Source organism: Gossypium raimondii, chromosome 5, assembly GCF_025698545.1.
Source record: "Gossypium raimondii isolate GPD5lz chromosome 5, ASM2569854v1, whole genome shotgun sequence".
NCBI classification, from domain to species: Eukaryota; Viridiplantae; Streptophyta; class Magnoliopsida; order Malvales; family Malvaceae; genus Gossypium; species Gossypium raimondii.
In genome coordinates, this window is record NC_068569.1 from 141,792 (window position 1) to 156,857 (window position 15,066).

The window sequence follows — 15,066 nt, forward strand, 5'->3', positions numbered from 1 at the left end:
GAGTATTACTTTTAGGTGGCCCTAATGAATGCTTCTCTTTTTTGTTTTAAATTCATTATGAACCACAATCTCTATTATTCTTCAACTTTGGCGTAAATAAATGAGTATGTTGAATACGTTTATATTTATTGCTTAGTTTAAGATGATGTTTTTCATCTATTTTTATATTTAAAGTTGGACATTTGATCCAAGAAAAATTACATATTTGTCATACGTGAAAATTTGACGAAACATTCACCGCACTTGCTTTCAATTTGAAATGAAAAAAATAAAAAAACATTAGCCGTCATACACTAACATAAGTTTGAAAAGTAAAACTCTTTTACGTTCTCTCTGGGCCAAGAGAAGGATTCAACTCGAACCCAACAATTTGTTGCATTTCTGGATACACTTCATCTTTCAATTTCATCAGTTACCAAATTTTATTTCTCAACGGTATGTAAAAGAGCTTTCTTTTCTTTTTTGTTTTGTTTCATGGATGAGTTTTTTTCCCCCTCTATTCATTTCAACCGAATCAGCGTCCACTCCACCAATTTCTAAATCCGTAACAGTAACAAAGAAAATACCACCAATACGCTGAAACTGCTACATCCTCTGCCTTTGTTGTATTTTGTTTGTGTGTAAGTAAATAGCATGAAGTTGGGGCTCTGTTGGTTTCTTAGTTCACTTTATCTGATTTCTCTCTATATGTCTCCAATTTTCGAGATCTGTGGATTTTTTTTCTACATGGTTTCACGGCATTTTTCTGTTGTTGCTGGGTTTTTTTTATTCAACCATTAAGAGAAACTTTGACAGATTTTGGGTGAATGTAATCGTTGAGAAGAAGAAAAAATGAACCAGCGCTGTTTAATAAGTGTAGAGTTGGAATATTAGCATTTGCAACTTTTCTCTTATCTCCATAACTGTTTCTTTTGTAAAAAAAATATAAAACCTTAGTTTTGATTTTAGTAGTTTGCTTTACTTTTGAAATTTTCTAGTTTTGATTTTAGTATTTTGCTTTACTTTTGAAATTTTCTTTTTATTTTGTTTTTAAATCTGAGTTTGTAAAATCATATGTATTTGCATATAATTTGTGGTATACTTTATTAAGTAATACATTTGTAATAATTTATATATTTTTAAAATTTCCTTGGCAATTTATTAAATTTAATTGATTTACAGAATAGATATAAATACATTCATAAGAGTGAAAAAGTTTTTGGGTTAGAATTAGAAAACCCAGGAGGCGGAGTTGAAGCAAGTTCCATTGCTTAAGAAATTGATTTACAGAATAGAAATAAATTTATTCATAAATATGTACTCAAGGGTTGTTAAAAAGATGATTTTAATAGTCAGATTAAAAAATTAAATATGGGCCAGGCCGGGCTTACAATATATAATCCGGGTTGGTTTTGGGCAAAATTTTAGGCTCACTGCCTAGAAAACGGGATTAAAATTTTGTTGAGGTCCGGCTCATGATCAGCTCTAGTTTAGAGTCTCAAAATTTTTAACATATCTGTTTATGGAGGTTGAAAATTAGGGAGGGAAAGTTAGTGTTAGGTGAATCAATATGAAATCGCCGGCGTCAGCTTCATGGAAAGCCCCTCTAAAGTTCAGGATGTAAGCTCCTCATTCTTAAATCTTCTTTTTATTTAGGATTTGTGTCATTTTGTTAGGATTAAAAGCTTGATTTTCTAATTGTGATCCATAAATTGTAGGCCAACAGCTGAAAATTTAATACCCATTAGGCTTGACATAGAAGTCGATGGACAGCGCTATAAAGATGCTTTCACTTGGAACCCTTATGGTATGCATTCACTTTATTAAATATGTTTCTCATGAATTCAAGAAATTTCGGGGACTTTTTTTGGCCAATATGAATTTGAAAATTTGGATTTTAGATCTCTTTTGTTATATGATTTTATATTAAATTTCAAATTCGTAAATATTTGATTACATTTTCATGTGTTTGATTGCACGATTATACTATTTCTGGAATTCAGATTTATTATTTAAAAATTAGAGTTCTTTAACGCTACCTTAGTGTAATTTGCTAATCGGACATATTCTTGTGTTTGTATATTTGTTCTAAAAGATCCGGATTCAGAGGTGGTGATGTTTGCAAAAAGGACTGTAAAAGACTTGAAGCTTGCCCCTGGTTTCCTTCCGCAAATTGTTCAATCCATTCAGGTCATCTTAACTGTTTTCTTTTCTCTCATTTCAATGTTCAACAAAAAGAAATGAAAAGAAAAGAAAAGAAATTGGCACTTTTAAAGCTGATTTTTAGTTGTACTTAACATTCTCCTATTCTTCGCTTTGCATGTTATCTTCAGTCACAGCTTGCCACCTTTCGATCATATGAAGGTCAAGACATGTATGTTGGTGACAAGATCATTCCAATTAAGGTTTCTGTCATAAATGAAGCACTAATAACATTTATATAAATATCACCATTTTCCTTTAATGATTTTCTAACACCTACTTATCCATCACATGGACTTCATCAGCTTGATCTTCAAGTCAATCATACAGTTATCAGGGATCAGTTTTTATGGGTAAGAATTGGAAAATGAATTTGTACGATATCATTATCATATGCATGTTCTTGTGTTTTCTCATGCTTGTTCATCATTTATCTTTTATGAGCTATGCAATTATTTCTCAATGAGATGCTTGAATGCTGTTATCTTTATTTGTTATAGGACTTGAACAACTTTGATAGTGATCCTGAAGAATTTGCTAGAACTCTCTGCAAAGATTTAGGTATTGAAGACCCTGAAGTTGGGGTAAGCAATTCATTTTAGAAGCATACTTGTAAAATATTCATCCTACCTGAACATGATGAGAAACAGATAACAGTACAGTATTTCTCTTTCAAGCCTGTTTCATTTTGTTTCTGTGCCTTTAAAACATATCTTATATGATTTCTTTACTCTTTGCAGCCTGCAGTTGCCTTTGCAATCAGGGAGCAACTTTATGAGGTAGTTATCATACGTTTCTACTTAATCTTAGCCATTGATGCATATATGGCATGGTTGTTATCATATCGCTGTAATGTTGTGTTTTTTAGATTGCAATTCAAAATGTAACTTCAGCAAGGGAGAACAGAATAAGCAAAAAGGGTCGTCGGGCTGCTGAACATTTCACTCCCAGGTTTTTATGTTGTTTCCTTGTAATATGGTCAGAAATAGGATGGATTTTTTTTCTTATCCGAATGGTTTGGTACTTCTGCTTTTTTCACCTCCTGCCACCCCTCAATTCTTTTCTGGCTACTACATTGGTTTTGTCCAAGCATGGCAGACCTCAATGTTCTATGTATTGATGACATTACTTTCTGTTTTCCCTCTCACAGTAAAGCTAGTGGTGCTGCACTGGACTTGATGAAGTTATTCAGTTTCAGGTCAAGTGTTGTCCGGTATGCTCTCTGTCTCATGCTGAATAATTTTCCCTATTGAGCCTTGAAAAATTGTTATGGTCCATTTAGAAACTTGTATTTTATGGGTCGGGATTTGGATTTCAAAATCCAAATGCTTTGTTCGAAAATGGTTTTATTTAGGTTTGGGTCAAATTTAAAAGGTCCATCTAAGATTTCAAAATACTTCTTGTATCAAGTATTTTTAAAAGTCAACAGAAGCAGTACTTTTAATATTTGATTGAACTTAAATCTAGATTCATTAAAGTTGAGAATTTCTAATTCATAAATTTTAAATCAAAAGAATCGAAGTTTATAAAGTTTAAATCCATATCCATATTCAATTTTAGGCTGACAAATTCAAAGTTCTGCTGTCGTAATTTATAAATTGCTTGACAGCTCCATGTCTAAGTGAAATTATTCTGTGACTTAGGCCGACCATTTATCAGATAGGAAATGGATTGGTTTGAAAATAAATTTAGAACTCTGATCCAAAATTATCTTGATTCAATGGAACATTACTTTTTCTCAACTTCATCTCTCTACTGAGTTGTACACTCATGCTTATGCATTGCATTGCCTTTAATGGTTCTTGAAACCATTAAAAGATTTAAAAGACATCCACCTTGTCAAAACTGTCAAACTAAGTCCTCCATTATATATCATATCTCCTAGGGATAAAGCATTTCAATTAAATCCTTGGCAGAAGACACTAGTTAATGGGTGTACAGTAGACATAGCTAGTTATAGCTGCAGACCTCGCGATATTATTTCAGCGAGGGATTAACAAAAATCTAGAACTCTGATTCTATATTATCTTGGTTCATCCACCCATAAGGAATTACCATAACATTTGAACCTTCACCCATTACAATAAAAAGGATTAGTCAGTCAAATAATAGATAGGACATGGATTGGTTTGAAAATACATGAATTGCTTTTCGTAAAATATTATTCTCATCAGACTTGATCTTGACTAAATTAGCAAAAAACAAGGGTTGTGTCCCCTTTTAACTTGAGTTAAGGTTAAAGGAAGACGAAGCAATGGATTTGATTTGGAGAATTTTTTTCTTATTTATCTATGATAGAGCCATCGGGAGAATTTCATTCTTTGTGCACTATTTTTTGTATTCCATATTAAAAAGGAATTGGGAATACATAACTTATACAAAAGAAAGGCTAGCTAGAGGCTAAACTAAAAAAAAGGTATCTTAAGCAATTGCAATAGTTGGCTTCATCTTACACATACGGTTATACTCAATTTGATGGAATTGTTTTATCTAAAAGGGGATCTATAATTTTGCACGTGAAGTGTTATTTCTTGGTTTTGTCTAGTGGATAATAACTTGATTATTTTTAGATAATAGTAGATAGAAACAACACTACTAAGTAGTCCTATTGATAAGAGAGATCTAAGTCTCAACCAAATCATTGAATCTTTTGTCAGTTTGAAAGCATTGATGTAGCTTCACTTTGTAGAAATGGTTTAGTGGTTTTGGTATCCCTTTTCATGCACTTGTTAAGTTTTCCCATTTAATATTACTGCATATTTCTGACTAGCAATTATTACATTTTCATGTTGCTTTTTAATTTATGTGCTCTGTATGTTTACACCCATTTTGCTTGATCACTAATCTGTTTGCTCTGTTACTTCGTTAGAAAACTTCAAAAGAAGAAAATACTTATGGTTTGCCTTTTGTTTTCCGTTGCATCAGGAAAAGAAAGGAGTGGGATTATTATAAACCCGTTCTTGACCTTTTATCTAATGAGGAAGTAGATGCTCTCGAAGCCAAAGAAGAAAGGAGTGGCCGGTAAATAGACATAATACGTATAAATGCATTTCTAATTCTTTCGTGTCTTTTTCTGCTCAACAGTGTGTTAGATGTTACGAGAATCAATTATATTAGGCAGTTTATGCTGTTTATAAACGATAACATTTTCAAGAACTATCAGCTGTTAGCATAAAATTTAATGGCGTCGGCCAAGTACTTAAAAAAACCCGACTTGGTTAATAGTTTCCAAGTTCATGTACTAGTTAGGTCTGAAAAAAGTTCAGGCACGAGTTAAGTATAAGTTGTCAAGTTTAAAGGCTAAAGTATATATTAATTTTTTTTAGGACTTGTCAATGTTCTATTGGCTGCTAACATAAAATTTAACAGCGTTAGCTAGGTACCTAAAAAAATACCAATTTGGTTAACGGTTTCCACGTTTAGGTACTAGTTAGATGCAGAAAAAAATGTTTAGATACTAATTAATCTGTTTAATATATCTGTTTATATCTGTTTATAGTGGTTGAAAATTAGGGAGGGAAAGTTAGTGTTAAATCGCCGGCGTCAGCCTCATTCTTAAATCTTCTTTTTATGTAGGATTTGTGTCATTTTGTTAGGATTAAAAGCTTGAGTTTCTAATTTTGGTCCAAAAATTTAGTTAGTCACGGATGGGATCCCAAAGGATCACGGATTCATTCAAAACATTCACGGGCTCCCCTTCTTCCCACACTATTATTATTATTTGATACTCCAATCCAGAGCAGCCCTACATATGCGACAACACTACCCAGCTGGAAATGACATCCACCTTCAACTTAATTAATTTATTAATTCCATCATGTTACACAAACTCAAATTATCTATTTCATTTTAAGAGCCTGCAAAAACAATAATTTATAATGCAATGAAATGGTTTTATTTGATGTAAAAGAAAATAGAACTATATGCACATATTATAAAACCAAATGACAATATTTCTAAAAAAAACCCTTATATGTGTAATAAGTAAATACCAAGAAAAAGGCTAAGAAGAGTTAAAACTGTGATTGGGGAGAAAGTAGGCTGAGCAGCACATAACCACCTAAAATAGCTTTCAAGTATAACAAGGTTGGGAGGTTGTTCCAATTTTAATTTATGCAACTTTTACTGTCCCGGACTGGCACGTGAATATAAAGTGATCCATCCTCGTCACATGTGAATATATATATATATATATATATATATATGGGGGTGTGTGTGTATGCCCTGGAACAGTTACAGTTTCGATCCATCCATCTTTTTCTCTTCTTCCCAGCAGAAATAATAATAGCACTAATCATGGAGTCCAAACATGGGAGTTGGAGACTCTCATTAATGTTGCTTCTGGTTATGCTTGGGTTGGCAAAAGCTGATATCAATCAAGACAAAACAGAATGTAGTAATGAGCTAGTAGGGCTGGCTCCATGTCTCCCTTATGTTGGTGGAGACGCAAAAACCCCTACCATAGATTGTTGCAGTGGGCTGAAACAGGTGCTGGATAAGAGCCGGAAATGCCTGTGTGTACTGCTTAAAGATAGAGATGACCCCAGCCTTGGCCTCAACATCAACGCTACTCTCGCGGCAACACTTCCTACCACTTGTCGTGCCCCTGTCAACATGACCGACTGCATCTGTAAGTATAACATACTACTACCACTCCAAAACCCAAGTCATTCACACTTGCTCTCATTTTGATTCCCTTGCCCATCCTTTCAGCTCTTCTGCACTTGACTCCCGATTCCCAGGAAGCTAAGTTATTTCAAGGATATCAGAAGCTGACACACACTGGTAAATTTAAGCCTTTATCGCATAATCACTATACTCATTTCTCTCTACTCTTTTACTAATTTTCAAGTATATGATAGGCAACTCCAACTCCACTACCACTGCTGCTGCTGCTGCAGACAAGAGTGATGGAGGAAAGGAAAAGAGGTGGCTGGGAGTAGAGATAGCGTTCGGAGTTTCACTATGGATTTTCACCATAAACCGGAACCTTGGTGTGTGATTGATTTCTTCTATAAACAGTGATCCAGTTTTTATGTGTCGTACATTCTCTTTCATTCACTTGTCTTGCTTTGCCCAACAATTCCTGGCTAGATGTAGATCACATGTGGACTAAAGCTTTTTATTTCTTACCTCCCATCATCAAAACAAAACAACATATGTCTTGCCTTCATCTTAATTTTGCAATTATATATTTCTGCCAACATGGATTACTTGGTATGGTAGGGAACACATCTCAATATACTTTTGCTCCTTCATTCCATTTTCACAGGTATCTCCGACTATATCAAACCCAAATACATAACCAATGTATTCAAATGGTTTTGTCGGTTGCAGCATTTGCTTATTGATTTATGTCAACTTGATCCTTGATTATATATTTTATTTTATTAAATTAAAAATTCAACTAAATAAATATTTCGGTCTTATTGTGATGTATGCTTAATATGTTGGTTATATAATATAACCATACGTAATTTACCCTTAAATTTAATTAAAATGTTTGCTTAAGGTTAAAATGCTTATGTTGCAGATTGGTTTTCTCTAATAAAGAAAACATCTAAATCTAAAAAGAAAACGTTCTTTCACGGTTGAAAGTTTTGATATCTAACCAAAGCGGCAGATGCCAAGCTGCCGTACCGTACTCAGTCCTTCATCGTGCTACATCCTTTTTCCCCGTTGAACCATTGACTCTTGGTCTGGCTTTAACCAAAGCAACTCGTAGACCCTATTTGTACTCCTTCGATTTCTATGTTTTGACTTTTACCAAATATCAGAAGATGGTGATGAAGAAAACAATAAAAGAAGCAAGAACGGTTTTTATTTATTTTTGAAATATATTATTTTATAATTTTAAAGTTTGATATACTTGTATCAATCAACAAGCACGTTTGCTTTGCAATTATTATCATTATTACTACTTAAAATAAGAGTTACAGTTAAATAGATAGATTTCTAGCTTCACGCCAACACTGCCGCTATCTTTTCCTCATGATGAAAGGATCGGTATCTGCAAGTGTGAGTTTTTTCTTCTTAATGCGTTAATGTATGCATGTATGTAGATAGGTTTATCTGGGAAATTTTCTAGTAATTCACGGTTGCTTTGATAGCATCCAAAATCTGCACACATGTAACCGATATAGAAAACATGTTAGCAATGATAATTCACCCTGATAATTGGAATTTGAAGACTACGAAAAATAACCTTGTTCTTGGTTGGCATATAGAAGGGTTCAAAAACAAGAGGGAATGGGGTGTCAAGGCCACACACTCTTGCTACCGGAGCTTCTAACTGCACCCACATCAACAAATGCATTCTCATTATTTACAAAATGACAAAATACCTGCCTCTCCTAAACAATTCATTTTACCCCTATATTTCAACTGCTAATGTCAGATATCATCCTAACCAAACCACAACAATCCTTATTTTCTTTGCCAACTATAGTACCAGCTCATTATGTCTTCTTCAGTTGAACATCTCATATCTCAAACTATTTCATTGAACAGCCAATTATGGTATTTATTGTTCCCCGTAAGCACCATTACAATCATCGGTCCAACGTACGCAGCAGATAGTTTAGCTTGGTACTTGGCACCATAATGTGTTTGGTAACACCGTATAATTAAACAAGCAAATGCATTATGTAAATGTGTTCTAATTAGAATGTAGTATATCTCCTAAAGAAATTTGTTTCTCCATTAAAAACCAAATGCCTAAAATCTAGTACATATAGATTAGGCTAATTTAAGTATTTTATATGGATTAGGAAAACCTCAAGGTGTTATCCTAGGTCAGCTAAATAATAAATAATTCCCACATAGCCGTCTGGATTCTAGCCATTGGGTCCCTCTCGATTCTAGCAACTTAGAGTCAGTTCCATGCTTATACTCCACTCCATCCCACACAGACAGTTTCAAGCTACTTTTGGTCAGTTCTATTCCATTTCATGCACTTGTCACCAGAAAGACAAGTCAGTATGCTGTACCCCTTCTTTCTTCTTCCCTTCTCTTAAAAAAAAAAATATTACTATTAATGGTTTTGGGGTGGGGGTGTAGATGGGATTGGTGCTGGCAAGCATGTTTGGGACTTAAGAGGTGTAAAAATATGATTGCTTGTGCCCATGAAAGACCTTAGATTCTGTCCTAATGGAAAAAGAAGATAATAGTTGGATAGTTTCACTGTAATAATACATAAACAGAAGACAGAAAATGGAATCAATACCCTTAGAAAGCAACGTTCAACGATGGAAGCCGAGATCTCTGCACCAAATCCTCCTGTAACTGGAGCTTCATGACTAATCTATGTAGATGAAAAAGGACTTATTAACCACCAACCTTTTGGGAGGCATATTCATATTTACTAAAGAGCTTTTATTCTTACAAGAACTCTTCCAGTTTTTCTGACTGAGGCTTCAACTGTTTCTTTGTCCCAGGGCAATAGAGTTTTCAGATCTATAAGTTCACAAGAAATTCCATCCTGCAAAACCTCATAGTAAAATTAATTTGGACGTTTCAATGGTAAAAATTCTTAAACTATCTGAACATATAAACATATCAAGCCAGTGCCCCTTATAGTAGGTCACACTATGGTCATTGATCAGCACAACTGAGAAAGCTAAGAAATAGAATTACTAACCTTTTCTGCTTCATTACAGGCCTGTTCCATGACAGAGAGCTGCGCTCCCCACCCTACTAGTGTGATATCACTGCCTTGCCGAATGACCTAAGTGTTGAATCAAAATTTTAAAATAAGATTCAGGATTTTCTATTGAAACAGAAACAAGCAGTTACCTCTGCCTCAGATAGAGGCAACATATAGTCATGCTCAGGCACTTCTTCCACTGCCAAACGGTAAAGCCACTGGACTTGCAAGGTACATTAACAGTTTAGTCAAAGAAATCATCAAGGACAAATTCAGTACAAATGAAACTTACAATCTGAGATATGATTAGCAAGTACCTTTGGTTCAAAAAAGACAACAGGGTTTGGATCACGAATGCATGACAACAGTAATCCTTTTGCTTGCCGTGGGCTGCGAGGAATGACCACCTATAGCAGAAGCACATTTTAGAGGGCGAAAGCTTTACAAATTTAAAGAAGACAAGTCACTTTGGGATGGAAAGTTTATGAACAAGAAAAGTGCCAAATGTTTTGAAAACCGCACGAAAATATGTTGAACAAAACATATCAACAAAGGTTAATTAAATAAAAAGTAAAATGACCAACATATAAGACAACAAAAGGACAATATCAAAGTTCAAAGTGCAACAAGTACAAGCAAAATGTCAGTTAAAGTGTTCACTTCTTCCATGACTGAATTAACAAATATTCAGAAGGAACATATCTTTTTATCTGATGGAGAACTGTGTTAGCAATAGTAGATTTCAAGGAAGGGGAAAAGAAGCGTAAATGCTAAAAGAATGAAAAGTATAAAATAGAGTAAATAATATAAGTTTGTGGTGGTGTTGCTAATTCCTTGTCAAATTGTGCACATGATGCCTGCAGCACATCACAATGACAACATGTATGATTTAATAAAGGGAGATGCCTGAAAGACTCAAAATCGAGTTATTTCTATGTTTTTTCTATGCATGAAAGTAGCAATCGGCTACTGCACTTGAAATAGAAGGATAGCATCAGAGAATAAGAAATGAAAGACAAACAACCTCAGGAAGTGAAAATATACTTTTATACCAGGAACATGGCAAAAGAAAGCTTCAGGTGATTGTGAGTGGTAATGTCCACCATGACCCACAGCGCCATAAGGGGCTCTTATTGTCAAACCTGGAAATTTGTTTGAAACTACATCAAGCAAAAGAAATAAAAGGAGCCGGTTGCAAGAATCAGAATGAACCGCTATCCAATTAGAGTCAATGAGCAAAGATACCTCCGCAATTGAATTGGTTGCCACTCCGGTATCTAAACTTGGCAGCTTCATTTACAATCTACAATAGTAAATTATGTTTAACAAAAAAAAGGAGGGGGTTTATATTGGGAAAATGAATAGCAAAGAAGTAGAGAAGATGCATGCCTGATCAAAAGCAGGGTATATGTAATCTGCAAACTGAATTTCCGCTATGGCCCGATTTCCCTGTTATGTTAAACGAAAGAAATAGCAGAGCAATTGTGCTAAACAGATTAGAAAGGCAAATTGACAGAAGGTTGAAATTTTGAGGTGATGCAGTCAACTGATTCACTGCTTCATAGTTCATACTCACCATTGCGGCTAGGCCAATTCCAAATCCGACAATGCCCTACAAGATGATTGAGGTCGAAAGTGATTGAAACTCAAAACAGAAAATATTTAAAAAGAGCAAAACTAAGTCATTGTCCTGATGAAGATGAGTTAGATTAGTGAAGTTGAAGTTGAAATTGTAGAGCTGAAGAAGAAATGAAACATAATTAAAGAGGTGAAAGAGGGTAGATAAGCGCCGCATTCAGAAGCGGGAATTGATAGAACATACCTGTTCACAGAGAGGGGTATTGAAAACCCTAGCTTTACCAAATCGGTCAGAGAGTCCGGTAGTGCAACGGAAAACCCCGCCAAAGCTAACATCTTCTCCGAAAACAAATGCGCTGGTAAGCAATTGTGAAAAGGTAAAAATAAGTAGGACTCGTAAATAATCATCAAGAAGCCGATTATCTTGCTAGCTACTTCCAAACATATTATTATTAAACAAGCTGCTGGTATATGTTAAAAACAAATTTAAGTGAATGTCAATAAAAGATAAGAACCGATTATCAGTTTCAAGCGCAATATGAAGGGCTTGATTGATGGCGGAGTAAAGGTTGATGGATTTGGCGTTGCCGTTGCCATTGCCATCGCCATCGCAAGTAGCAGTCGAAAAAGGTTTCCTCCTCCTTACAAGGCCAAGGCCAAGCCTTTTGCCAATAATATTCCTCAAACCCATTTGGATTTTCTTTTTCTGCAACAAACAAACCAACCACTTCCAAGATTCTTTAATTGTTCTATTCAATCATGCCACGCTTACGCTTACGCTTATCCCTACCCCGAACCTGTAATTCCATCCTTATCTCTCATGTTGGATAAATTTTTTTTTTTAGTCTTAAAATACGTGGCAGTATATTTTTTTACCTTTATCTGATAATTATTGCTTAAAGTACCGTAAACAACCCCTCTACTATACCTTGGATTGCATTTCAGTCCCCTTACTTGGAAAATGGGAAACTGGCCCCTGTACCTTAAATAAAGTAGCCAAATGATCCCTCTGTTAAAATTTCCTTCCATTTTGCTGTTATCTGCTGATGTGGAATTATGATATATATTTTAGATTAAATGACATGGAAAGTTTGATGCGACAGACATGTTTGTTTGGTATCTTGTAAGGAAAATTTTGAGTTTTAGTGATTAGGTGAGTGTTGAGAAATTATCAGTTTTCGTTAGTTTTTTAATTGTTAAATTTTATATATGAACTGAACAGTTTAGGTCAATGTTCAAGAGGGTTTTTTTGTTTGTTTGTTTGTTAATCCTCCAATTTGTTCTTCAATCGAATGAAATGGGTGTTCTTCGATTTAAGGATTAGATTTTGACATGTTTGGTAACAAAATGAGTTTAATAAAAATAGTTTTTTACACTAATCACCAATAATTTTCCATAACAAGATATTATTTTGTTCCTTTCTTTGAAGTATAGGGATCAAATAGGAGATTAAAATGCAATCTAAGAGGGGCTGCTATGCCAATTTTACCGATTATTATTTTATCCATCGTTTTGGAATGGAATAAATTTTGTGAACTATGATGCTTTTTTCTTAATGTTGAAGTATATAATGCATTTTACAGATCGGCTTATGAAATTGTTTACTTCGTTAACAATGGACAAAATAATTATAAATTATATAAATCTATATATTAGATACACATAAATTTTACTAGTAGTTATACTCCTCTCACAATAAATTGCGCAGACAATTGCTCTACAATTAAATAAAAATTACATAAAATATATTTTTAATTTAAGATTAATAATTAAATAGAATATCATATTTAATTTCTAAATGCTTAAATTACTATTCTTTAACTTGATAATTTTTCTGATTTTGGGATTTGAACTTTATTTTTGTCTAAGTTAAGGTGAGGCCTAAACTTATTTTTTTGTTTCAAGTTAGGTCTTGAACTTGACAATTATTCTTACATTGGAACCTAAACTTTAGGGTTTTCAAAGATTAACTTGGACAAAAAAATTCTAATCCCAATGTGAGAACATTTATCAAGTTCTAGGGCTTAACTTGGACCAAAAAAAGTATTAGTCCTAATGTGGAAACAATTGTCAAGTTTAAGGTCTAACTTGGACAAAAAAAAAAATTTAAGCCCCAACGTCGGAAAAGTTATCAAGTTCAAGCTCAAAAATGTGATTTAACCCATTTCTAAAAGACAATGTAAATATAAAAAGGAGTTCAATACGTTTTGGGACTTAAACTTGGTAACTTTTCCCACATTTTTGAACCTAAATTTTTTTTGGCAAGTTAGGCCTTGAACTTGACAATTGTTTCCACATTGGGGTTTTAACTCTCTTTTTTATCCAAGTTAGTCTTTCAAAGCCTTAAAGTTCAAGCGTTAATGCGGGATAATTGCCAAGTTCAGGCCCAATGTGTGAATAATTGTCAAATTCAAGGCTTAACTTGAACTAAAAAAAGTTTAGACCCAAATATGGAAAAAGTTGCCAAGTCTAGGTCCCATAGTGGGAACAATTACCAAATTTAGGACCTAAATTGGATAAAATGTAGAAAATTTTGCCAAGTTCAACCCCAAATTATGATCTAACCCTTTAAAAAAAACTGTAATAATCATATACGCTAGTTTACTTTTAATTTCAATTAATCATTGGTCCCCGCTCAAATACAAACACTGAAATACCTTTTTTAACAATAAATATTAAAATTATACATGAACTTGATATGATTTTTAAGGTTGTACATCAATTTTAATTTGATGCATTTATATACATCAAACTTTAATATTTTCTATTTAATCATGTGTAAATTGCTAACATGGCATTTTATCGGTTAAAACACAAACAGTTATTTCCACCTAAATTAAAAAGAGCATGTTTCTTGGGGAAATAAGAAATTCTTTTCCAAGTGTGTTTATTTTTTTCAATTTAAGTGGAAATAATTTAAATTTATTTTCTTTTTAGCCTATTAAAATATCATGTTAGCAATTTAAACTTGGCTTAATAGAAATTTGAACAACATAAATAACGGGTTAGTGAAATGTGAAAATTAAACTAAATTTAAAGTATGATTATATAAATGTACCAAATTAAATTTGATGTACAAGATTGCAAATTTTATTAAAGTTTATGTTGATATTTATCCCCAAGTTTTAAATATCAAATCTCTTTTATTGGTTCAAATCTATATAGATAAGTGGCGAAGTTAGGGGGTTGATAGGTCCCGGTTCTCCTAAAATAGAAAATTTTACATTCAGGTTATTTTTAATTATTAAATTTCAAAATTAATAATGGTAAAATTTTACTTTGGTCTCCAAGAATGATAAAAAATAATTTAATCATTTAAAAATTATAAAGATATAAACTATTAAAATGATGAAATTAAATTTTACTATCATAAAAATATACAATTTAATTTTGACCTCAGAAAATTTTCTAACCTCGTCCCTAAATGTAAAAATCTTTTTTATTTATTTCTCGTATCTCTATAATTGAAAAATAGATTCATAATATAATAATTTTTACCCACAATATCTCAAGCAACTTTTTAAAAATATTTATCAATAATAAATTAATTACATTATAATATTATTGTTTTAAAAATCTATTGAAAAAAAATCAGTTTTCTAAATTGTTGATAAATTATTCAAATTAGATGTATTGAGCCTATGTTTACTAATATAAAGCTC

At 33.1% G+C, this 15,066-nt stretch overlaps 3 protein-coding genes across 3 annotated transcripts; 2 read left to right on the forward strand and 1 right to left on the reverse strand.

Moving 5' to 3' along the window:
- Positions 1-441: 441 nt before the first annotated feature.
- On the forward strand, positions 442-5,511 carry LOC105768045 (chromatin structure-remodeling complex protein BSH). Its single transcript, XM_012587747.2, has 10 exons — positions 442-1,599; positions 1,698-1,786; positions 2,075-2,169; positions 2,313-2,384; positions 2,487-2,534; positions 2,682-2,765; positions 2,922-2,960; positions 3,050-3,132; positions 3,332-3,394; positions 5,107-5,511. The coding sequence occupies exons 1-10, from the start codon at positions 1,550-1,552 to the stop codon at positions 5,204-5,206; spliced, it is 723 nt and encodes a 240-aa protein (XP_012443201.1). The 5' UTR covers positions 442-1,549; the 3' UTR covers positions 5,207-5,511.
- A 146-nt stretch (positions 5,512-5,657) lies between these two features.
- On the forward strand, positions 5,658-7,354 carry LOC105768046 (non-specific lipid transfer protein GPI-anchored 6). The gene is made up of 3 exons (XM_012587750.2): positions 5,658-6,811; positions 6,895-6,966; positions 7,044-7,354. Exons 1-3 carry the CDS (start codon positions 6,385-6,387, stop codon positions 7,181-7,183), a joined length of 639 nt encoding a protein of 212 aa, XP_012443204.2. The 5' UTR covers positions 5,658-6,384; the 3' UTR covers positions 7,184-7,354.
- A 626-nt stretch (positions 7,355-7,980) lies between these two features.
- On the reverse strand, positions 7,981-12,230 carry LOC105768044 (2-oxoisovalerate dehydrogenase subunit beta 1, mitochondrial). The gene is made up of 13 exons (XM_012587745.2): positions 11,920-12,230; positions 11,649-11,760; positions 11,403-11,438; positions 11,216-11,275; positions 11,072-11,129; positions 10,871-10,968; positions 10,144-10,233; positions 9,976-10,044; positions 9,821-9,907; positions 9,566-9,661; positions 9,407-9,484; positions 8,387-8,473; positions 7,981-8,301 (listed from the first exon to the last, which is right to left on the reverse strand). The coding sequence occupies exons 1-13, from the start codon at positions 12,093-12,095 to the stop codon at positions 8,266-8,268; spliced, it is 1,083 nt and encodes a 360-aa protein (XP_012443199.1). The 5' UTR covers positions 12,096-12,230; the 3' UTR covers positions 7,981-8,265.
- Positions 12,231-15,066: the final 2,836 nt, after the last annotated feature.